This window comes from Cuculus canorus, chromosome 9 (genome assembly GCF_017976375.1).
Source record: "Cuculus canorus isolate bCucCan1 chromosome 9, bCucCan1.pri, whole genome shotgun sequence".
Classification (NCBI taxonomy): domain Eukaryota; kingdom Metazoa; phylum Chordata; class Aves; order Cuculiformes; family Cuculidae; genus Cuculus; species Cuculus canorus.
The window spans coordinates 13,451,324-13,473,104 of record NC_071409.1 but is presented as its reverse complement, the minus strand read 5'-3'; the positions used below and the strand labels follow the sequence as shown (position 1 = coordinate 13,473,104).

The 21,781-nt window shown below is 44.4% G+C and overlaps 2 protein-coding genes across 3 annotated transcripts; one reads left to right on the top strand and one right to left on the bottom strand.

The window, feature by feature from the left end:
* Nucleotides 1–759: 759 nt before the first annotated feature.
* Nucleotides 760–12,284, top strand: CLDN16 (claudin 16). Of its 2 annotated transcripts, XM_054074275.1 has the most exons (6): nucleotides 760–1,030; nucleotides 5,578–5,680; nucleotides 5,940–6,104; nucleotides 7,127–7,318; nucleotides 7,653–7,799; nucleotides 7,878–12,284. In XM_054074275.1, the coding sequence occupies exons 1-5, from the start codon at nucleotides 917–919 to the stop codon at nucleotides 7,790–7,792; spliced, it is 714 nt and encodes a 237-aa protein (XP_053930250.1). In that variant the 5' UTR covers nucleotides 760–916; the 3' UTR covers nucleotides 7,793–7,799; nucleotides 7,878–12,284. The 2 variants fall into 2 exon arrangements, with proteins under 2 accessions (XP_053930250.1, XP_009563909.1); XM_009565614.2 differs by having other exon boundaries at nucleotides 7,653–12,284.
* A 127-nt stretch (nucleotides 12,285–12,411) lies between these two features.
* TMEM207 (transmembrane protein 207) lies at nucleotides 12,412–21,268 on the bottom strand. The gene is made up of 5 exons (XM_009565613.2): nucleotides 19,757–21,268; nucleotides 18,020–18,057; nucleotides 17,557–17,601; nucleotides 16,974–17,116; nucleotides 12,412–16,022 (listed from the first exon to the last, which is right to left on the bottom strand). Exons 1-5 carry the CDS (start codon nucleotides 19,829–19,831, stop codon nucleotides 15,874–15,876), a joined length of 450 nt encoding a protein of 149 aa, XP_009563908.1. The 5' UTR covers nucleotides 19,832–21,268; the 3' UTR covers nucleotides 12,412–15,873.
* Between the last annotated feature and the right edge of the window lie 513 nt (nucleotides 21,269–21,781).

Below are 21,781 nucleotides of genomic sequence, written 5' to 3'. Positions count from 1 at the left end.
ATTGGGAAGGCTGCAGTAAGCGGGCAGGCAAAACCCGACCAAACAAATTTCCCAGCTGGGCCTGGCTTGATAAGGTTAAAATTCCTACATGGGGGGTGGACTTAGGCCATGAACAAATTGAAGGCCAGGGCATGATAAGTATCTAAGTTTGGCTTAAATGGAAAATACAGAGCTCCACACGTGAGCTAGGATGGTTGTTGGTGTTGGCTCTGAAGGCCCATGACTATTACCTTTTCCCTTTCCTTTCTAGTGACATTCCTGCATTGAACTGGATCATCACTGCGTCAGAGACTAACAGGGTAACGATTTACACCAAGACACTTTGTAGATGCTCACTGCTAAGGCGTGAAACAATGTACAGGAATAAACCTCTGTACACACATGAGACCTCTTCTGTGTGCCCCTTATTGAGACCTCTTCCGTGTGCCCCTTAATGAGACCTCTTCTGTGTGCCCCTTAATGAGACCTCTTCTGTGTGCCCCTTAGCAGCTCAGAACTTCAGCCCTGAAGAGCAAGTTTTGATATTTTTTTTTCATAATTCCTATTTTGTAAAAACCTGCAATGATATCTGTTTTCCTTGTAAGTCCAGGATTCCAGTTATTTGCATGCCAGTTCTGCACACCCCCATTTCTCTTTAGCAAGGCATGACAAGAGATTTAACTGTGCAGGGCGGATTGGCTGCAGCAGCTCCCGTGGGCGCTCTCGCCCTCCTCCCATTCCCGCTGCAGGTGAGCGTTGCTCCCGTGGCCATAACTAACGGATAGCATCCACACAAGTGAGAAGGTCCTGTCGTTCATGGCCACTGAAAGAGGGTGGCTGTGATCTAGGGCACTGAGGCTCTTCCTCTATCCCGGCTTTAAGAACGAGGGCTGGGCAGTTTTTCTCACCCCCCTGCATGTGCTGAGCACCTGCTGGCATGAGGTTTTTCCTCCAGTATGTGGGCTGTTTTTTTGCTTTTTTCTCTACTGGGTTTTTGATAGCATCTACCTGGACAGACTGCTGGATGGTGAATGCCGATGATTCCCTGGAGGTAAGATTGGGATGAGGAGAACCTGATCACCAAAACAAAAGAGTCCTAGAGAGAGTTTGGTTCCTGGCATCATTGTTCCACTCTCATGTACTTTTTCTCTGTTGTGCTAGATTAAAGTGGATGAAAATTAAATGAATGACTCTGGCAAGAGCAGGGGGAAAGTGGTATTTTGTGTAATTCTTTCTCCCAGACTTTATTATCCAGACTCTACTGTCACTTAATAAGTTCAGGAAAGGTCTACAGGCTCTAGGTTTAAATGCGCATGAACTTGAGTAGGGTTATCCTACATCTCCAGCCTGCAGGGATAATTTGAAGATGTTTTTAATTCTATAGGTCAGACTTCTTAGTGGAAAAGTCCATTGTGCACACCTGTGCTTTTCAAGAGTTTGTCTTAACAGCCATTGAGTTACAGGGCTAAAAGAAATCTTTGGGGTGTACGGGGACTGACATCAAATCCAGCGGTGAAAACTATCTTCTTGAACTTGTGCAGACATTAGTGCTCTCACATTAAAGAGAAGAATTGGCGTAAGTAATCTGCAAACAACAAAGGAGCAGAATGCCGAATAGGTGCAAGCTGCAGCCCAGAGGCTCTAAACCCCAAACTGTTGCTGTTTCTTCAGCACTTGGTACTGCAAGTTTATATTTTTCTTCCCAGAGCAGCGAGCCAGCAGTTTCCCTCTGTTTAAAGGCTGCAGGTCCACAGTGTGGGAATCTACTGGATACTTTATGCAGTGAAGGTGAACACCTATTAAGACAGAGTCCAGCTGAACATATCAGGAGGAAACTTTCTACCTCTTATCCAGTGTAGGAAACCACAAGAACTCCTCAGCACCAAATGATTGCAATGTGACATTTAACTGCATCACATCTAGTGATTTATTACTTGAAGAAAGAAAGCTAGAAGTGACAAGAAAAATACCTTTTTTTCTTTATGCCATATGAAATCTCGACAATCTGACTGCCAGTCCCTGTCTTGGAAGGTAGTTGTAGATGCTGAGGTGATCACAGATCCAGTGCTGTGAGGCTGCTGATGGCCAGTGTGCCTACTCAGTTTGCCTTTTTGCAGGGGAAACTGTGTTGCACCCACTGATGCTGCCTGGAATGTTACTCTTCATTTCTCATGTAATTTAGTAGATATTTTAGGTTCATTTCAGGAAGCTGTGGATCACCTAGAGTCAGCTGAAGATACCAGTATACTCAGAAGAGCCAAATGGATCCCAGATTGTGCCACAATTAACAAGAAAATCAAAAGAGGGAAACCTAGCTCCCAAGTCCAGGAAAGAACCAATCTGTTACCCTGAGGCTGTGTAACCTTCACTGGGCTGTCTCCTATTAACACCCAGCGCTCCATTAACACCCGGTTTGATTATTAGCAGCCACTACTCTCACATTCCTGCTCTGAGTGTGAATATTAAATGATGGAGAAAAACACCCCCAGCCTTAATACTTGACCAGTGATCTCCTTAATGGCCCTAATGAGTCACTGCCTCTCTAAATACCCGAATGCAGGTAAACCGTCTATGGCCAGAAAGCTGTGGAGTCCACTATAACTCCTGTTTTCAGCTGAAAAAAAGGGTAATTCAGTTAACTGCTGATTTTAGGAGAAAGGAACTCCATCATCCAGCATAGAAAGTCTCCTGGCTTTGACCATAGCCTCGGCAACTGGGGAGGAGAAGCCCTCGCTGTGGTCCTGCTGGAGAGGAGCAGCCCAGGAGAAAGAGGCCAGGGAGCACTGGGAGAAGCCACCTCCAAGGGGTTGTGGGGACCCTGGTGAGCACTCAGCTCTCACAGATCTCAGCCTCAGAACGACTAGGGTACAGCAACAGAGAAAGCAGTTTAAGCTGGTGCATTCTCTGTGAGCATCAAGACAAGACTGGGTCGATTTTTGCAGTAGTTTGTGCTGCGAAAAAAACATAAGCTGCTTTCCAACAAGGACTGTGTTGTGTACACAGTCGCTCCCAGTTGCAGGAGGATTACAAAAATTACTATTACTATTAAACACTGCCTGTTTTACTCCCGTGCTGGGCTTATAATCATTATATGTTGGCATCTTTTTATACTGCGGTAAAACACTGTGACTAACATCACTCACATGTTTGTCTTCTGTGCTTTCCCCAGAAGGGGAAGAGTGTGCTTGTTCTATCATTTTTCATATTAGAATTATTTTAATATTAATTATACATTATGCACAGAATATAATTACGTATACATTATAGTAATTATGCAGTTTATGTTTTACATGCATACTTGTGTTGGGGAAAACAGGTCACGGCAATGTGTTTCGTAATGAAAGTGGGAGATGAGGAGCTTGGCTGTGACGCTTACCTCCTGGGCAGCCCTTGACTGGGCCCAGGGAAGCCGAAGCAGATCTGCTATGGGGGCAAAGGGGTGATGGGGAATTAGTACTATCAATGTGGTGCATGGGTCTGGCCATGTGATGGAGAAATCCGTTTCTCCTCCAAGTCTGTGTCCGCATGATGCCCCAGCGGTACCGGATCGCTCTCCCATTTACAGCAGCCAGTTGCTATGTGCCTGAGGGTCTGTGCTGTCTGCACAAAGGCAGATGCCCAAGGGTGGTTAGGAAACAGATTAACACTCCAAACGACAAACAGTGCACAAAACAGTAGGGACTAAGGGACAGCGGAGGAGGTTAAGAGGCAGATAACAGAAACCGGAATAGCTCAGGCCAGCAGTACTCCTGCAGGAGTAGGTGACAACTGAAACTTCCCAAGAAACACAATACATTTATCAATTTTTTTTTCTTGACTGGGAAGGGTGTTATTTCACAAGATAGACCATAATCCCAAATATTGTACCTTATGACTTCTGTTTTGCTTGGAGGCTGACAAAGCCTGGAATCCTGTTAGTCTCTTTATAAATAATTTAGACGAAGGTGCTGCTTATAAGATTTAAAAAACCTATACTAATACATGCAAGTGAGGAAGTAACCGACAGTATTAGTTGAATACCGAGTGGTACGAATAAGCCCAAGGTAATTTGGGAGGAACATGAAATGAAATAAGTACAAGCAGAACAAAATGTAATTTAATAAAAATATGCTAATTTCAAGCACAGCCTGTACAGTGGTGGGTTAAGACAGAAAAGGGGCTGCAGCTGGATTAAGAAGGACACAGGAAAAACTTACATCCAATATAAATATAGCAAATTGTTTTACATGACACCGTTCTCTTGAAATATACAGAATCAATGAAACCATTTTTTTCCAGCATTGCTGCTTCTGGTTTTGTGATATTTTTCATTAAACATGGGATTCTCAGAAATGGTGAGTGGTTTTCATCTTCATGAAACGAAATGCATAGATAATTTTAATTCAAACATGAATAGCATCTTTTTTTGCTAGTCTGAAGTAGTGAGTCATTTTTACTCACCTTTTGTCCACAGTGCAATATCACAGAGAAGATGTATAGTTTGGCTCAGATATTGTATTGTGGAGAAAATATTGCAGTTGGCTGCAGACTTCAATACATCCTGAATGAGACTTTATTAAGTAGCTGAGATATGTTATTATCTGCTTTGTGATTTACACAGTGCAAGAAAAATGAATTTATTACTTTGTCCAAGCAAGCCCTGTTCCCTTCCCCTCCGTGAAACCCCTTCCCCAGGAAAGTTTCTCCTTCCATTAACTGCGGCAGTTGTTGCTGGCAGCAGTGGGGCAGGCTGGAGTCCAAAGCTGCACCAACATTAACTCTGCTTCTTGTATGAGCAATTCCAGGAATGTTTTAGAGGTGCTTGTTGCTGTATTTGCATTGGTAATGAAAATACCTCCCATATTAAAGTGATTTATGGAAGGCTTGGCTGGGAATGGTGTCTACAGCTTCAGGACAATGGAGAGGATTATCTGTGATGCTATTGCAACATCTGCTCATGTCTGGATGTCTCAGTGATGAGTGTGGCTCAGGTACGTGTGATCCCGTAGCCTTCAGCACACCAGGAACCCCAGGGCCAGGGTCAGTGCTGACTGCACCTCATTTTCCAGCAGTGTTTACCTGAGTCATTAGGGGCAGCCTTCCTCCTGCATCTGGAGAGGGGCTCATATCCTCACCTCTGCTCTCAGCAAAGCACTCTTTGACCACGCCGCAGCCACCTCCTGTTGCAGGCAGCTGACTCCTGGTGCAATTCCTGCCCCATCAGTCACATTCCCCTCTGGGCTGATCCTTCTTGGCAGAAGGATGGTGTAAGGGGAGCATGGACAGGAAAGTCTCAGGTCATTTGGTCCATAGCCCTGCCCAGCTCAGCTTAGACAAGCATTTGGCAAGGAGTAATCAAACCTGCTCTTAGATCAATCCTGTAAGCCACCTTCCAGCTCCTCACAGAAATTTCCTTTAGGAAACAGAACAGAGGAGCAGGAACACAGAAAACATTGTTCTTTTTCCCCATACTGCCACTTTTTTCTTCTTCAAGATAAACAGCTCAAGCTTGCCATCGACATTAACTGAAACAGGATTTCTGTTGAAGGGCCTAACTGACCATCTGCTGCGTTGGTAGATACATTAACTTATGGTCATCTTTTTCTTCTCAACACACAGGTGAGTACAAAATGTCGTGGCCTGTGGTGGGAATGTGTCACAAATGTTTTTGATGGGATCCAAACTTGTGATGAGTACGACTCCATCTTTGCTGAGCATCCTGGTATGTAAGTCAAAGAAGTTTCTACAAGTGGTCGGAACACTTGAGTGTAGACAGAAAGAGCATCTGTTCTACTGAGCATCAAATAATTTGGTGCACATACACGTTAGATCCATGTTTCTTTTCTCAGTGAAGTATTACTCCCAGGAGAAGCTGCAGAAAGCTTCACCTCCCCAAAAAACTGTTTCCACAGGATATGACCCCTTTACCTACCCACATTTCCATGCCTTGTGCACTAGAAAAATCTGCTTTTGTCCTGCAGTGAAGCTGGTGCTGACCCGAGCGATGATGATCACAGCAGATGTCCTGTCAGGATTTGGATTTCTCTTCCTTGTTCTGGGACTAGACTGTGTGAAATTCCTTCCTGATGAGCCACTCATCAAACTGCGCATCTGCCTCGTGTCTGGAGTTACATTGCTCATTGCAGGTATCCCTCACTGTTCTCCCATGCTGCAGGACACCCTTTAGCAAATGTGGGAAGCTTTAAAGACTTCTCTTATTCTGGGGAGAGGAGCTGGTGATTTTCTAGAGGGTAAACGTGGGGGAAGGATCTTTATTTGCTTTATTTGTGCAATATAGCTTCGTCTGTTGACTGACTTCTATTTACTGCTGTTTTACTGTGAAGAAGTCAGTGTTGTTGTTAAGGCAAAGAGACCTAATTGCTGAAGGTCTAGAAAGTCCTGGCATCCCAGTCTGGTTCCCGGCTTTGCCACAGATGTATGACCTTGGGCAAGTTACTTAGCCCAAAATCTCTGCAGTTGATCTCCAATAAAAGGATAATAACACCTCTGTCCCTCCTAGTTGATAAATATCCAGCTGACAGAGGCACTTGGCTGTTACAGCTAGTGGGATAAAAAATAAAGAAATAAATAGACAGCCAGCTAGATGCAAAGTAATTTGATTTGACTTTATGCCAATATTGAGCATCTATCTCTAATTCAGTGTAAGCACATTTAGCGCACAACTCACCCTAATTACTAGGAACACAGGTAAAACACTTCGAGAGGTTCTTCTAAATACCCTCCATTTACCTCCATAATTTTGTCTGAAAAATGATGTTAAAGTTCTGAAAGTAAAAACAGATTAGATAATTCAGTTCTTGAAGCAACTTACAACAACACGATAATCAGGATGAGGGAAGAGTTTTCTGCCTTTTACTGCAGAAACCTGAGTGCTGCCAACCAGCACTGATGGTGTCTGTGAGTGCCAAGCCGGAAGGCACAGCCTCTGCCTGACAGCATTCCAGCTGATATCAGCAGGAGCCAGGGTGAATCTGCTAGAGTGACCAGGCTCAGACTGAACAGGGGCCAAATACTGCCCTCTGAGGGAGGTCTTCCCATTCTAAAGTCCGACCCAGCAGAGAGCAGGCTATAGCTCTAGATTTCATGTTTGTGATCTCCTTGTGGTCCGTCTGGGAGCTCTGTGTGGCACCTCCCTCCTGTCCTGCAGGTCTCCCAGGCATTACTGGCTCGGTGTGGTATGCTGTTGATGTCTACGTGGAGCGCTCCTCTCTTGTCTTCCACGACGTGTTTTTGGGCATCCAATACAAGTTTGGCTGGTCATGCTGGCTCGGCATGGCGGGGTCACTCGGCTGTTTCTTATCTGGGGCCCTGCTCACCTGCTGCATGTATCTCTTCAGAGGTGAGGAACCATGGCAGGACTGACGGTTCAGAGAGCCACTGCTTGGGGCCTGCTGCAGGCACACAGGGTGGGGAAAGTCCCTCAGGGACATTCTTCAGGATGGTTGCTCATCCCCAGTAGCAATGTCTTCAGCTGCAAAATGGGAATAGCGTTATTTCAGCAGCTCTAGAAAGCACATCAAGGTGTTCAGGTGGGAGCTGAGGTGTGACTACGACATAAAATGTGTTCTTATGTCTTATCTTGGAGAGTTGCTTTCTCTGCTTTTCAAGGTTTTGAAGCAGAAAGACACCAAGCACTTGTAAGCAGATACTATTTCTCTCCCTGTGCCTCACAGAGACAAGCTCTGGAAGACTCCACTCTGCTCACTCCTTGAGGAAAGGCTATTCTTCGGCTGGGACAATCGTAACAAACGTACACGTGCCATTCTCCCAAACAGCTACTGCCAAAATGTATGCAGTGGACACGAGAGTGTGAGGAGGAGGTGAGTGCTCCAGAAAGAGCTCTACTTCTGTTTGTAGAGGGTTGTGCAGATACCCAATCTCCTATGCTTCTAATACAGATGCAAAGTTAAATATCGAAGATGTACTGTACGCTACAATATTTGCACTATGAAAGCTTAAAAATCAACCTGCCTTCAAGAAAGTAATCTCTAAGGAGACCTTGCTTTAGGGATTCCCGTTGTCTTGAGTGCTGAGGCCATTTACATCAGCACGGACTGAAATAAACACCAGAAACTCTTTCAGCATTTGAATCAACACTATCAGCACAAATGAGAACCACTCCTGGATCAGACGTTGGTGTTTGGCATGAAGATCCCCAAGCTGTACGATGGCTCTGTTCTGTGTCTGGAAATGTGTTAACAGAACATACAAAGCAGCAGATACAGTTGAAGAGAGCGACTGATCGTCTGTCCAACATCTGGACACTGTGTACCAGCATGGGGTTCTGCTCCTCCTAAAGGCAGCTGGAGAGTTCAGCAGAAGAGCTGTGTTAAATGCCTGGCCCTCTCTTTGGCCCTTGAGTCTCTGCACTGAGAAAACACTGCAAATTCAGGTGCATTTCTCCCTGCAAAATACAGTCCTACTCAGTAACTGTTAAAATGTACATTACAGATGCTCTAGACTCACTGAGATCTGGAAATTGGCAGGTTCTTTCTGCTTAGTAAAAAGCCTGGAGAAAACCAAGGTGAGTGAATACCCAAGACCTGACCTTTTGCATGACAATATGCCTATACAAAGTAGAAACTAGGAAAAATGACAGTAAAATCCATCATCACTTTCTATCAAAAGGTATTTAAATCCAGTTCAAGTGTGTTGTCCCTTGCTGCAATCCAGGCTGCCATAGGCTGGGTGAGACTAGAGCATCACTCATGTATTCACTAGGCTGCGTGAAAAAAACTTAATGCAGTTTAGTATGCTCCCTAAGAATGGATGCAAATGCTCTTCCATGCATTTGAAGGAAAGAGAAGCTGAGAAGCAGGTTTTTCAGGGTTACTAGGAATTGCCCAGATCCAGTCCTTTCTACCATGAGCACAACATCGTAATACAGTCATGGGCACCAGGGAGTGAGAAAAGTCTCTCAGCACAGAGACATTTCTGTTCAGCAGGAGTGGAGAAACAACAGTGGAGTCTCAAGAGGGTGTGCACATCTGTGGGTACTGACACTCCATCAGAGGTAGGCTTCCTCCATGGACTGCTTGGTGGAGGGACTAGATGGAGAAACTCCCTTCCTCCTGAGAGGCAATATGAAGTGAGGCCTTATGCTATGAGGACCAGAGGGTGATGAGGTGATTGTGGATGGAGTGGGCTATGTCCCAAAGGTTAACTCTGATAGTCCCTACTATGGAAAATGAGGGACTGAGTCCTCTCTTGGTTATCCTAGAAGCAGCATCTTGGGCTCCAGCACAGAACTGACCAGCACTGGTAAAAACATAAACCGTTCTGACATGGGCCTAATCAAATAACACTCAGACCCTAGGACAGATGGGATAACAACAGGTCCGTATGGCTTTGCTGTGGGTTCAAGAAGCTCCACAAGTCTCAGACCGTAACACAACCACCTCAGCAAGAGCCCTTGAGACAGTGTTGCTGCCCAGGCAAGGGAGGTTTCATGCCTGCAAAGTTCATGCTGCTTTAGTTGGCAGATATTTGTGTAAGCCAAACTGAAAGCAACTTACTGCCAATGGATGAGCTGTATTGAACAGATGTAAGCACAGTAGGAGATGTCACGGAAGCTTTTTCACGAACTCCTGGGAGACAAGGAGTACAAGCGTTATGAGTGCCATGATGAATTAATGGATTACACCATGAATACAAGAGTGCACAATTACACAAGAATGCACAAAAAGATCTGGAGTTGACAGGAATTTCTTGCCTGTTATTGCAAGAAGATGCATCCAGAGCTTTTTTTTTTTTTTTAACTTTTTCATAGTCACTTCAGAAATACGTGTTTGTTGTGTGGCTTTTGCAGTGAAAGAGCTGGAACTGGTACATCTTGCTAGAGGAGGGAAGCTCTTAGGATGTTTGTGGGTCTGGTTCCTGGGCTTTGCCTCTGCTTCCATGTTCCTTCAGGGATATGTCAAGAAGGAGAGGGAGGATGAACCCACTGCAAAGGCAAAGCTTTGCTCTGCCACTGCTCCAATGCCTGCATCCCTGCTCCTTCCCAGGGAGGCCAACACTGTCTCAGCCTCCCTGAGGGAGAAGAGATGCCCTGACACCACAGGCTGCCCCTGCCTGACTCAGCCAGCACAAAGATGCTCCTTGGGAGGAGGTACTGAGGAAAGGCATCATAACTTGGACCAAAATCCAGAATCAAATTCTTCCCAGACTATGCAACCAACGTGTTAGCTCTCATCATTAACACTTAGGGACATCTGCCAGTCTCTTGCTGCTGTTTTCTATAGCTTTTTTTCTGAAGCATGAAGATTATCTCTCCCTGGGAAGAATTATTTCTTGGTTACAAGAGTAGAAATGATCTAGGATTGCATCCTAATGCAGATCTAATTGCAGATCTCAGACCATCGACTTCTCCTGTTCTTATTCTCCTGCAAGCTGCAGTTGAGAAGTTTTCTGGGTCTTTGTCATAAGGGTCTTTGGCTCGTTTTAAGGTGGTGGGAGGTGTTTTGTGACTTGCAGCAGGTGGGTCACACCAAGAAGCAGCTCAGTGGACACTTTGAGATTAAATGTGTATGTCCTGGTCAGGGTGAATATAGAGGGCTGGTCTCATTAGTCCCTCCAGCCCTGTGCCTCTCCTGGGACTACACAAATAAGGCACACACATACCCCAAATACTACCTTAACTCAGGGTTCATCATCCTAAAATATTTATGTATACAAAGAAAGTTGCACAAACATTTGTGAGCCTTTCTCTTCTTCAATATCTATGCAGGATAAGGGTTAATTCTTTAACTATGCTCCTGTTGTAGCCACAATCTATGGTATCTTTTGAGGATCCAGCTTCTGCACAAGGAGACTAGAAAAATGTCACAGCAAGCCTTAGGTTTGCTGGGTTGGTGTTTCATAACAAGTCCAATGCCGCATTGCTTCATTATTGAAATCTTGCTGTCAGTTTATCTGATGTTTTGATCAGTTGTTAATATTTAATTGTTAATTCACCGTTTTATTTAATTCTGACTGTGATTTCATGACTTCAGTATTCACTCCTCATGCTCATTACCATGCCACAATGCAGATCTATTTTAGTTTGGTTGTTTATTCATTAGTAAGAAACCTCCCAGAAAGTACACAGGACTTATTTTCTTTCAAAATCACAGCCAGTCCCTAAGACTAAAGACATTGCAGGTGAGTTCAGTTATTAAGGTATTTCCTTAATGCCTACCTACATCCCATTGAGCAGCAGCCAGCTAGGAAAGATATAAATTGACTTTGCCTTCCTAATGGCCATCGACAGCTTCTGAAAGCTCTTCCCTCAGTTACAATTTCCGGCTGAGGCTCAACATTTAATCCTTTGGTGTCATGAGCCTTTTAGCCTTCTGCAGATTTTCAATAACTTCCAGGGAGTATTTTAGTATGCTTGGGCATCTCAGTCTCGTTGCTTTTTTTTCCCAGGGAATAGGCAGAGCCAAGGACTTAGCTGAGAGCTGGGGCTCTTGGTTTCCTCCCTGATGCACTTGCCTCATGGTGTCTCCTTGAACTTGGGGTTCTCTGTTGCCCTCTCCACTAACAGCACACAGCTCAGTGTTCTTTTCCAGGGCTCCAGCTGGTTGCAGGTTATGGAAAATAGCAAAGCCTTGTAGGAAAGCTCTTTGCTAAGTTAATTTCATGCTTTACAAATAGATATTGATTTCCCATTTTGATATATGCAAGTAAGAAACAGAATAAAACAGTGATATCTGCAATGGTTGTCCTTTTCTGCATGCAATATATTGTTCTGTCACTGCCTCGGTTAGCCTTGTTCATAAAGGCTCTTAATAATTTGGTTCTAATTAGGACTCTTACTGTTACCTTGTGAACTAGACTATCTTCTACTGCAGCTGCATATTTTCCAGAATACGGATTTCCCTCCTTTTCACACACGTTGCAATTTTTGTGTGAATTCAGTAGATCCGAACAATCATTTTCAGTAGATAAGAATGTTACTTCAGAATTCTGTTTTTCTTATGTATTTTAACACTTGTGAGATATAATAAATGCAGTTGTCTTTGTGTGTCTTTTTTCTCTGACCCCACATCCAAGTTTTGCCCAGAAAGGTCCTTTGTCAGGTGAGCTGCTCTGATGCTCTACTGCAAGGACCCGCAAATGGCAGCAGCACAAACAGGATCAACCCTTGTGAAACTGGGGTGTGATTTAAAGGCTGCCCAGACCTTTGCTGGTAGCTGCAGACCCCAGGGCGCACCTGCAGCAACGGCTCTTTGACAGCTGGCAGATTTTATCCTCAGCTTCGGCTCATCCACTTATGGTCATTTCATAAACTTCCAAAGAGAGAAAAATAAGATGTTAGCAAGAAAGAAAGGTTTTCACCCTCGGCTGGGGCTGGACCCCCGCAGTTTGCTCTTCTCGTCTGCTAAATATTCTGGGCAAGTGATTAATGACAGAAATATTCTGCACAAGCACTGTTGCAGGGAGGGAAGGACAATTTTTTTCCTGGTAGCTCTTGGGTCCCTGCTGTAAGATGCCTTTGAGCGAGAAGGGAAAGAGTCAGACTTGTGCCATCTAGTGACCCAACTAGGGCAAGCATCTGTCCTTGGCACCATCCTCTTTCTCCCTACACAGAAGCCTTTAGCCCGTAATCCAGAGTCTTCAAATGACAATAAAAAACAATAGATTAACGAGAATTTTTATTATTTTCACATCTTTTGGGTGTAACTCTGCTGGCAGCCCTGACTGATCCCCAGTTATGAGTCAGCTGCCTTTAGTTTTGCTCTATTTTGCATGAGAGCCTGATTATGACCTTATTATTCAGCTCTTGATGCGCAGAGGTGAAAGTCCGGCAGTGTGCCTCCCCACATTCCCTTCTTTTTTTCCTTCCAGATGGTCACCAAGCAATTAGCTTCTCTGCACTGCTCCCATTTCCCCCTTTCAAGGCTTGCTGACAAGTTCTCCCACAAATACATCTGCCTTCTACTGTTTTCTGTTTTATTTCTAGAGTAGTCTGCCATTTCTTCGCAATGTTAACAGGAAGTGTAAGTCAGAGGATGAGTGGCAGCCAGAGGTTCACAGCAGAACAAGTGCTTTTCCAAAGCAAACCCTATTCCTAAGGTGATGAATTATAAAGAAATGACTCGTCTTTCCTTATAATACTGGAAACATCAGCCAAACTGCACTAACTGCCCTCATTAAGGACAGCATAAGGTACCAGAAAAATGTCTGCTTTTGTAAGAATGGGAGTGCAGTTCTGGAGAAACATTGTCCATTCTCCTGGAGCACCTTGGATTAAGGGGGCAGTCTGGAAGGAGCAGCTTTCATAGACAATAGTAGGTCAGTGAGGCCATCCCAAACACATTTGCACAGGGAGGAAACACAACCTTTTCTCAATCTTAATGATCAGGGAGCCAAGGACGAGGCCAGTGCCCACTGAGCCTCCTTTCGGGGTGCCCTCCTTTCCCACCCCAAGCCAGCAGCAAGGTCAGTTTATGCACCGCCCCCTGCAAAACAACCCTACCTGAGCTCTTTTTCCAGATAGCTCCTGGTCTTCAGCAGCTTTTCGAAGCATTCACGTCTCCTGTCACCTCGCACAAGTACCACAGCACACAGCTCCTCCCATGCTGGTGACTCTAGCTGGAGCCTAGTTTTGTGACAGCCACTAGCTCGCTTCACTATAAACTTGATGCAATTTTGATGGAATAATTTTATTGTTTAGTGAATAATTAAAGTACCCCATACATGAAACTGAACGCACTGGAATACATACTAGTGCCACAGAAACAGAAACCCGTTTCCCATGAGCGTTGCTGCAAGAGCAGCAGCCTCCTGGATGTGTTGCCGAGTGCCTCCCTTGCCCTCTGTTGGGTGGGATTTACCATCCTGATAATGAGTGCTGCTTTCTGGACTTTGCGAAAGAGAGATGCAGAGTGATGAAAGCATTGAAACCAGAGCAGTCCTTGCTTGATAGCCTCTCCAGCCATCTGATTAGAAGGTGACATTCAATGAAATTAAAGGCAGCAATTTATTTAAAGCCAAGTAATAAGTGGAAGACTGTAATGTTTTATGCAGCATATAATGCAGACAAACTGTGGAGTTCACTTCCATGAAAGGGTCACTGGAGCTAATACAGTGTGTAGGTGGGGAGGAAACAATGGCTGATTTAATGCCCACTAGCAGGCTATGCAAGCTGAAGTGACAAATATAATCAAATCTCATGCTTCAGGGCATAAAATGAAGGGATTGAGTAGTAGAAGTAGTTACGTGTGAAGAAGGTCTGATTCTGAGAGGTGCTGTTTACCTGCAATTCTTACCAAGTTCAGACAGTGAAAAGACACTCAGGAATTGCTCAATGTCTCCGCTGGCCAAGGCTGCACTTGCTAATTTTCCTTATTAATAAACCTCGTAATATTTTAGCCTGCTGGCACAAACATTCATTTTGTTACAGTAACATTTCCCTTCACACAAGACTCGAACATTAAAGCTGCTTCTAAAATAAGATTTTATGGCGATAATTTGCAGTGGTGCTGGCAGAGAATTTGTCTCTCAAAATATGCTATAATTCTTTATCTCACGAAGGTACTTACACAGCTTCATTAAGAGAAAATGTGAGCATTTCACAACCTTCCGTGGATTTATCTTCCCAGTTCCCTTTCTCAGCAGAGGAACTGGTACTAGCCCCACCCTACAGCTAGGGAACTACTCCGTGAGGCAGGCTGTGGGCTTCCATTAATCTTTTGTGGTACCCAAGATGGACCCAGCTGCCCACTTTGACTGGGAGATCGTGGATCCTTGCATGTGCAGCGCAAGGTACTAGATGCGACAGTTACCTACTGCACCAAGTGGGGCTAATTGCAGCCCCCGGCCCTTGCCTTTGAGAGAGCAGAGACAGGGAGGTCAGGCAGGCTGAATTCAGCCTTCAGTCACCTGCCTATGGCAAACAAAGGAAATGTTTGCTTTCATCTGAAATCCAGCTAAGGGGAAAATTCTGCACCCTTCCTCTGTAATTTGAGCACTAGGCAGGCTAATACCTCCTAGAATGGCTTAGGTAGAGCTGATCCTGTTTGGGTGCAAGACAGATTGGATGGCTTCTTGAAGTCTCTTCCTGTCCTGTCTGCAGTAGTAAACTCAAAGAAAATTGCATTCTCTATCCTAATAAATCTCTGTAGCTAAACACCTAATACCTAACCCCATAATTCATGCTTTTGGGGAACTGCCATGTGGGCTCTGTGCAATAAAAAGCTCATAGGTCTGTAAGGCTAAGGCAAAAGTAGCTGGGGACAGTCACCATGAAATTAAGAACAGCTTAAGTGAGTAAACTCACTTTTTTCACTTTCTGTAGCCAGCCCCTGCTGCTTCTACTCCCCCCATAATCACCATGTCTTGCTTTCCCTCTCCTGGTCATAAATTTTCTGCCTTTCGCACTAAACAAATCTGATATGCTGTGCTAAATATTTTAAATGTGGCAAATAATCCTTCATTGCAGAGTGGCATGATTGCATTACAATGTATTAGAACAACATGACTTTGCCAGAGGGTGTTTGTTGGCACTGTGCTGAGTGAAGGAGGCAGCTCAAGTTTGAGAAGTAACTATCAAGTCATTTATCAATGTTTGGTTCTAAAACACATGGGGTTGCACCAGTGCAAGTAGCCTTAGAGAAATAAATCTGGAGGCTGAGCCAGAAACACCGAATACAGACAGACCTTTGAGGGAGCTTCTCAAAACCTAGAGTCTTAACAAAATATCAATCTGAGCTCCTGTGACAGATCCAACACATGCTTTTGGCATTTATTCTGCTGCATTTTGTCTCTCCTTTTAGGTTAAGATGAAATTTGTGCTGTTTTTCAGTCTCTGGGCCAACCTGTAGAAAGGGCTGATTTGATATCACACTGTTGTAGCCTAATGGAAGATCTCTGATGAACCAGATGGAACCGCAGGGAGCCAACATGTGGTGTCTAGAGCTTATTTTCCTTCATAATATCCTCATAGGACGGAGGCAACTCAGTTCCTCCAAGGCTGAGCCATGGAGCAGGTGAGGAGGACATCTCTGCAGTCATGCAGGGGTTCAGAGATCCGGAGAATGGGCACTGAGGCACTTCACTCTCTGGGGAAAAAGCAAAGCCATAATCATGTAGCAGACAGTCACGAAGAGCAAGTGCGGGGGTGAAAGGGGTGAGACTGGGAGGAGCTGCCAAGCCACTTAGAGACAAGAAATGCATGGATGTATTTTTTGAAGCATGGCATCTCAAAGTCTCTTACCACAAATTCCAGATACAAGAAGTGAGAATAAAGGAATCTGGCTGGGTTTGGGATGGGTCCTCCCTGCAGAGACACTGTTTCTGACCACCCTGAAAGCAGGCAATATCTCCTCTAGGAAGGGCTTAGTCTAATGACAGAATTAGCTTCATTCTTCTTGGAGAGACTGCTATCTGGCCAGTGTGCTGGTGCTGCTGGCAATACTCTATGTCAGTGCTGGGTGCTATACACAGTCATCATAACCCAGACCCCAAAAGTCTTGTTGCTTGAAATTCTGAGGGCAGCTACTGTGATGAACAGCACCCACCAAGACAACCTTTTGACAGGCCCCAGGTATACCAGCCAGTTCAGCTGCCTGCTGGGGTGGCTTGGGTACACCAATAGGGTCTTGCCTGAGCAAGAAATGCTGGTCACATCTTGGAAAGGGCTGCCTGACCCGAAGCATTGCCCACAGCTCAGTACGTCACATAGCTGAGTGTCCCGGCACGAAGAAAGTCGCACACATCCCCAGTGTTATTATGGCCAAGTCTGGACTAGGCACCTTGGGACACACGGAGAGCACTGAGTTCGGCGGAAGGTATGGCTAGGGAAAAGAGGACGTGGCTTGCTTAAGCCCTCCAGCTCTGTGGTCTGAACGATTGCCCAAGATGCCCAAATACCCCACTATTCACTAGAAACACAGCACCCATTGCAGCCCAGCTGCTGCTCAACATGGCTGCCTCTTAGTACGCAATCGATGGGCCATGGAGAAGCCTACCAGGGCCAGCAGGGCCTTGCAGCAAGTAGGGAGAGGACTAACCACAAAAGGCATCTGAACTACTGAGTGCAAAGACGGCCAGGGTGCGTTGGTGGGGGAGGCAGCTCCGCCGTTTCAGCCAGCATTGCAGGCAGCAGCAGATCCCGCAGGACAGGAGCAAGGCCAGGCAAAACAACATCAGGAACCTGAGGCAGAAGTCGTAGGGGAGGAACAGTACCATTACCATCTGTGGGCAGCACCGACAGATGGCTGCATGTCTTCAAATTAACATATTCATTAACATCTTTTTGCAAATAGCTGTTAAATGTTGCACTTTCCCCATCAGTATACTGGACATGATCAAAGTCCTTGGAAACCAATGTTTCATTGCTCAGTACCAGGTGCTGGCTGGAAATTTAAACATTTCTCCTCCAAATCATTCATCGGTTTTGCCCAGCTCAGTTGTCAGAGTACAGTGAAGAGGATATGGATAAATGATTCCCATTAGTCAGTAAAGACAGAACACAGGGACAGCCCAGGAGCAATGCTCTCTAGCTATCAGTCTCTCTTAATGCTTTTCTCTCTGTATATCCATCAAAGTATATTATCTGACAGTTTTTCCTTCTAAAACAGATCTGAAACTTACCACACATGCCAGCTGCTAAAGTTTTCATCACTCTGCCCAACACACCTAACAAGGGAAAAATAAAAGGAACATTCAGTCCAGTGTGAGGGGACCGTCCTGGCTCCAAAGCACATCTACCAACACAAAAAAGTGCACCATCAGTAAGAAGAGAACTGAGACATTTTCCTTCATCAAGGGAACCTTATCAGAAGTTTCTCTGTGTAGATGGGAGCAGATGCAGATGGTGTATGAAGCAGCATGCAACTGGTTTGCCTTTCAAGACTGGTACCAGCCACCAGTGGTTTTGCTGAAAACCCAAAAAGTTGCCAGCCTCCTTTTCCTATTTTGGAAGAAAAACTAAATGGCCCTTTCCCAGAAGCCCTCATTCCTCTGCTGTGCCAGTGTGCTGGGCAGGAGTGCAGCTTCCCCAAAAAAGCCCAGGGTGGGAGCAGCTGTGGGAGTGGAAATGGAGAGCCAAACTCACCTCTCGCCAAGCTCACAGTCCAACTCAGAGTCTGCTAACTGAAAACACACATGTAAATCAGAGAGAGCAGATGTATGTTGTTATTTTATGATTTACCAGTATAATTACTGATCTTAGAGTGGGAAGTAGAGAGGAAAAGCCATGCATACAAGTGCTGTGTAACCACACTTCTCCCTAAAGACACAGGGCTGAGCGCTCACCTCTGCCTGTCTCTGGTCTAGCTAGCCCATATCGAAACCAAAGGGCAACCCTGCAGAGAGCTCAATAAATTAAATAGTTTGAAGATGAAAGTTAGTGAAAGGAAAAAGCATTTCTTTTGATGTGAAAGAGTGAAGGACAAAAGCTGGGAGACACGAGTAGGATTTGGAAACCTGTTTACAGAACTGGGCTTTGCTATTCAGAAATATCTGCTGAATATGTCTCGTAACAAAATTCTTGGTCTGTAGCTCATTTTCCAGTAGCTGATTGTGAATATAGCTGGAAATTGGAGCTATTATGACCAGACGTGCTATACACAGCATTCTCCTGGTTTTGGATAGTAGTGGTGCATCATTCCCAGAGTCAGGTTTCAGGTATTCCAAATATGTGAACATGAAACTTGTTTTTCAGGTACATTTTCTAGCCTTTTTCAAGCCTTGTTAATCTTAGCCTCAGTTTCAGATTACCTGGGCAAAAAGTAACTGGAGTGGTTCATCAGTACGATTGAATCAAATTCAATACGATTTTTTGCTGACTTTTGTTAGGTGTGTTATAACACTTGCCCAAATATGCTACAAAAACCCCTTCAGGGATAGAATTGCAATAACACTGGGAAGCAGAATGAGAAAGAGGGAAAAATTTAGATTTATTTTGTGGAGAAAACTGTTAGAATGTAATTTGTAAGTCATTACTTTGTTCTGTACTGGAACTTCATCTCAAGTATGTATAATTCAGAGAACCCATATCTCTAATTAACATAACTTCATTGCAAGGATTTTGCTGTGCAAAGTTGTGTCACTCTAAACAGCAAGAAATCATCCCACAAATCTCTGTAACGTATCTGATCCTGTGCACACACTGCCTTTCAGTCCCTATTTTCACCAGAGGAGTTTAATTGTTGTAAGTCTTTCATATAAAACATTATGTATGAAATTTCATGAGTGGTTGAAACCCAAATGAGGAATAGAGAAAAAGTCAGAAGCATCAACACTTCTAGACACGTCCTTTTAAAACTGATGTAATTTTCCATGTCACACATGCACCCTGGTGCAGAATATTTAATTTTTTTTTTTTTGCACTTCAACTGATTATTACAATAACAGGTCAAAACCAGACAGCTGATTGCTTTGATTATGTGTACCCTGAGTACTCTTCAGGGCTGAATGACAACTTCTGGACTCTTACAATCCTTCAAACTATCTCAGCAGAGCTACCTTAGCACAGTTAGACTGCAGCATGGTGCATCTGCTCTGAGGCAGTAATCTATCAATGCAACCAAACACCCACCCATGCTGTTGAAGACCCGTACTCTTCCATTTCAATAGCCACAGACAGAACAAAGGACTGCAGCAGTCATATTTTCTCTGCACTAATTGGAATTGTTGTTGGAATTGGAATCCTCCCCAAATTCTCGAGGTTCTCAAAAAATTCTTCCCCAAAAAATAAAAAGGACTGATGACTAAGTACTATAAAGTTGAAATCTTTTTCCCCACCAAGAATTCTTAAAATCAGCCTGGTCCCAGTGAAGGGGTTGGTTACCTGAAAGAAGGTTAAACACAGAAGTCCAGTTCCTGTGATCCATGAACTGAAACACAAAGCTCCAGGTCTCCACATCACTAGCAGGAGAAATGTGGGAAGAACTTTGTTTGCAGCAGTGTTTTGCCCTCTGTAATTTGGAGCTTTTAAAACTTCTCAGCATATTGTGCCTTCTGCCAAGAACATGTTACCCAATGGCTTCCCAGGCTTCAGAAATTACTGCTAGCCAGGGAACTAATTTGGGATTGCAGGAAAAACTCAAACAGCTGCTAGAAGTTAAAGGAACACTAGTTTGAGGTCAGGACCTTGTGGTTGTTTCAGTATTTTCATAGCTATTCACAAATTCTTGTTGCTGAAGCTTGGTTCCATATTAACCTATGGTTGTATTTAACAGGACCTGCTACAAATAAAGTATCACCGGAGACCATATCTCAAGGCTGTGCTTTCATTACACGTTGCCTACAGCTGCAATTTTGGCATTACAGAAAAAGCAGAGCTACCTCCAACCACCTCCTGTGCACTGTGCCTATCACCTCAAACATGCACCAAGAATGAAGGAAACCCTTCCCAGCCTGAGACAACCACCACTGTCATCTCTACTGCTGTTATACAGCTGCCAGGGACTGGTTTGCTAGGAAAAGGAATCTGAAAAAATGCACGTTGCCAGTGATTCTCATAAGGGACACAAAATTTCATTGCAGAAGATAAAGACCATTTGATTCTAATGGACACATTCAGATGATGTAGTTAAACAATGGTGGAAGATGGTTTGCATCATAGCTCTGATCACTACAGAACAGATGATCCTGATTTGTTCAGTAATAGATTGTCACTGAAGTTTATTGCCAGTGGCTGAAATGCACCATTAACTACAGTTCTTCCAGATTTAACACAAAAGGTGTTGCCATGAATATGTTTAGTTGTTAAGCATTATGTTGTTGCCATTACTTCAGTAATGATTGACAAAGCTAAGCTGCTCTTGAGATATACCTCTGTGGCCTTGCTTCAACTAAAAGGTCAAGAAGTCTAACAAACTCTGATAAACATACTCAAGCCAGGTTTGTTATTTATTGTTAACATTTTGCATAAACCTAGTCAAAACCCTAATGTTCTCAAATGTTTACTTTCAGCTCACTGCTAATTAAAGGCAAGCCTCTGAAACGATGCCCTCTGAGAAAGCATCTCTCACAACGGTGCTAAGCACACGTGCTATACAACATAAGTGGCCTGAACACTTTGGTGTCCTAGTTCAGACCAATCCTTTTCAGTTTTGTTAAACAGTAAATTTCCAAACCAATTTCTTAGCTCTTTTCTTAAAATAAAAAGCTCCTGCACAGCACAAAGCTGTGTACAGCCTTACTGGGAACCTTGTGACTCTTACAATTTTAAGCTTCAAAGACATCATCCACCAGCGAACTAATTCCAGATTTCTTTCTCTCACAATTACCTCCCTCATGCCAGCACTCAGGGTACTTCCAATTCAGAGCTACCAAATGGATCATCCTCAGTGTTTTGGAGGACAGACACGGCAATGAGCTCCTGGTACTGAAAAATAACACATAGCATCTGTTCTGGATCTATTTCTAGAAGAAAAGGAGAAGAATTGATTTCTGCCACTGCTTAGCTTCCTGGCCTTGAGGCAAACTTGGAAGTTTTCTGCTGGTTGAACCCATACAGAGGTTTCAAGTGGTGGTGGCAATCTGTGAAGCCTGTCACTGTATTCTTGGTACCGATGCTGAAAGTAGAGTTGGCTAAGAGGGGGTCTATGAGCAGCCTTATCTTTTCCTTCAGGCATGACACCGATACTCAAACGAGCTGCTGCTCCAGCAGAAAACCTCACCCTGTCCATGATTTGCTGAGCAGTTTGAATACATGAAGGTCATAAAGAACCCCAGCACTTAGTCTAAGGCAGCCAGGATGTGACACTGAAACCCACCGCAGGCTGTGAGCCCTCCTGCCCCCTCCCTTCCTACTGCGACACTGCTGCCTTCAGAGTTTTGCAATACCAAGAGACTAACCTTGTGGGCA

Excerpts from the sequence above, each read along its gene's own strand:
- TMEM207 (XM_009565613.2), bottom strand. The coding sequence starts at position 19,831 with ATGTGGAGACCTGGAGCTTTGTGTTTCAGTTCATGGATCACAGGAACT. Across the intron at positions 18,058-19,756 it reads TGTGTTTAACCTTCTTTCAG|TTAGCAGACTCTGAGTTGGA; the intron begins GTAACCAACCCC and ends GTGTGTTTTCAG. Across the intron at positions 17,117-17,556 it reads TTTAGCAGCTGGCATGTGTG|GTTCCTGATGTTGTTTTGCC; the intron begins GTAAGTTTCAGA and ends CTTCTGCCTCAG.
- CLDN16 (XM_054074275.1), top strand. The coding sequence starts at position 917 with ATGAGGTTTTTCCTCCAGTATGTGGGCTGTTTTTTTGCTTTTTTCTCT. Across the intron at positions 1,031-5,577 it reads ATGCCGATGATTCCCTGGAG|GTGAGTACAAAATGTCGTGG; the intron begins GTAAGATTGGGA and ends CTCAACACACAG. Across the intron at positions 5,681-5,939 it reads CATCTTTGCTGAGCATCCTG|TGAAGCTGGTGCTGACCCGA; the intron begins GTATGTAAGTCA and ends TTTGTCCTGCAG.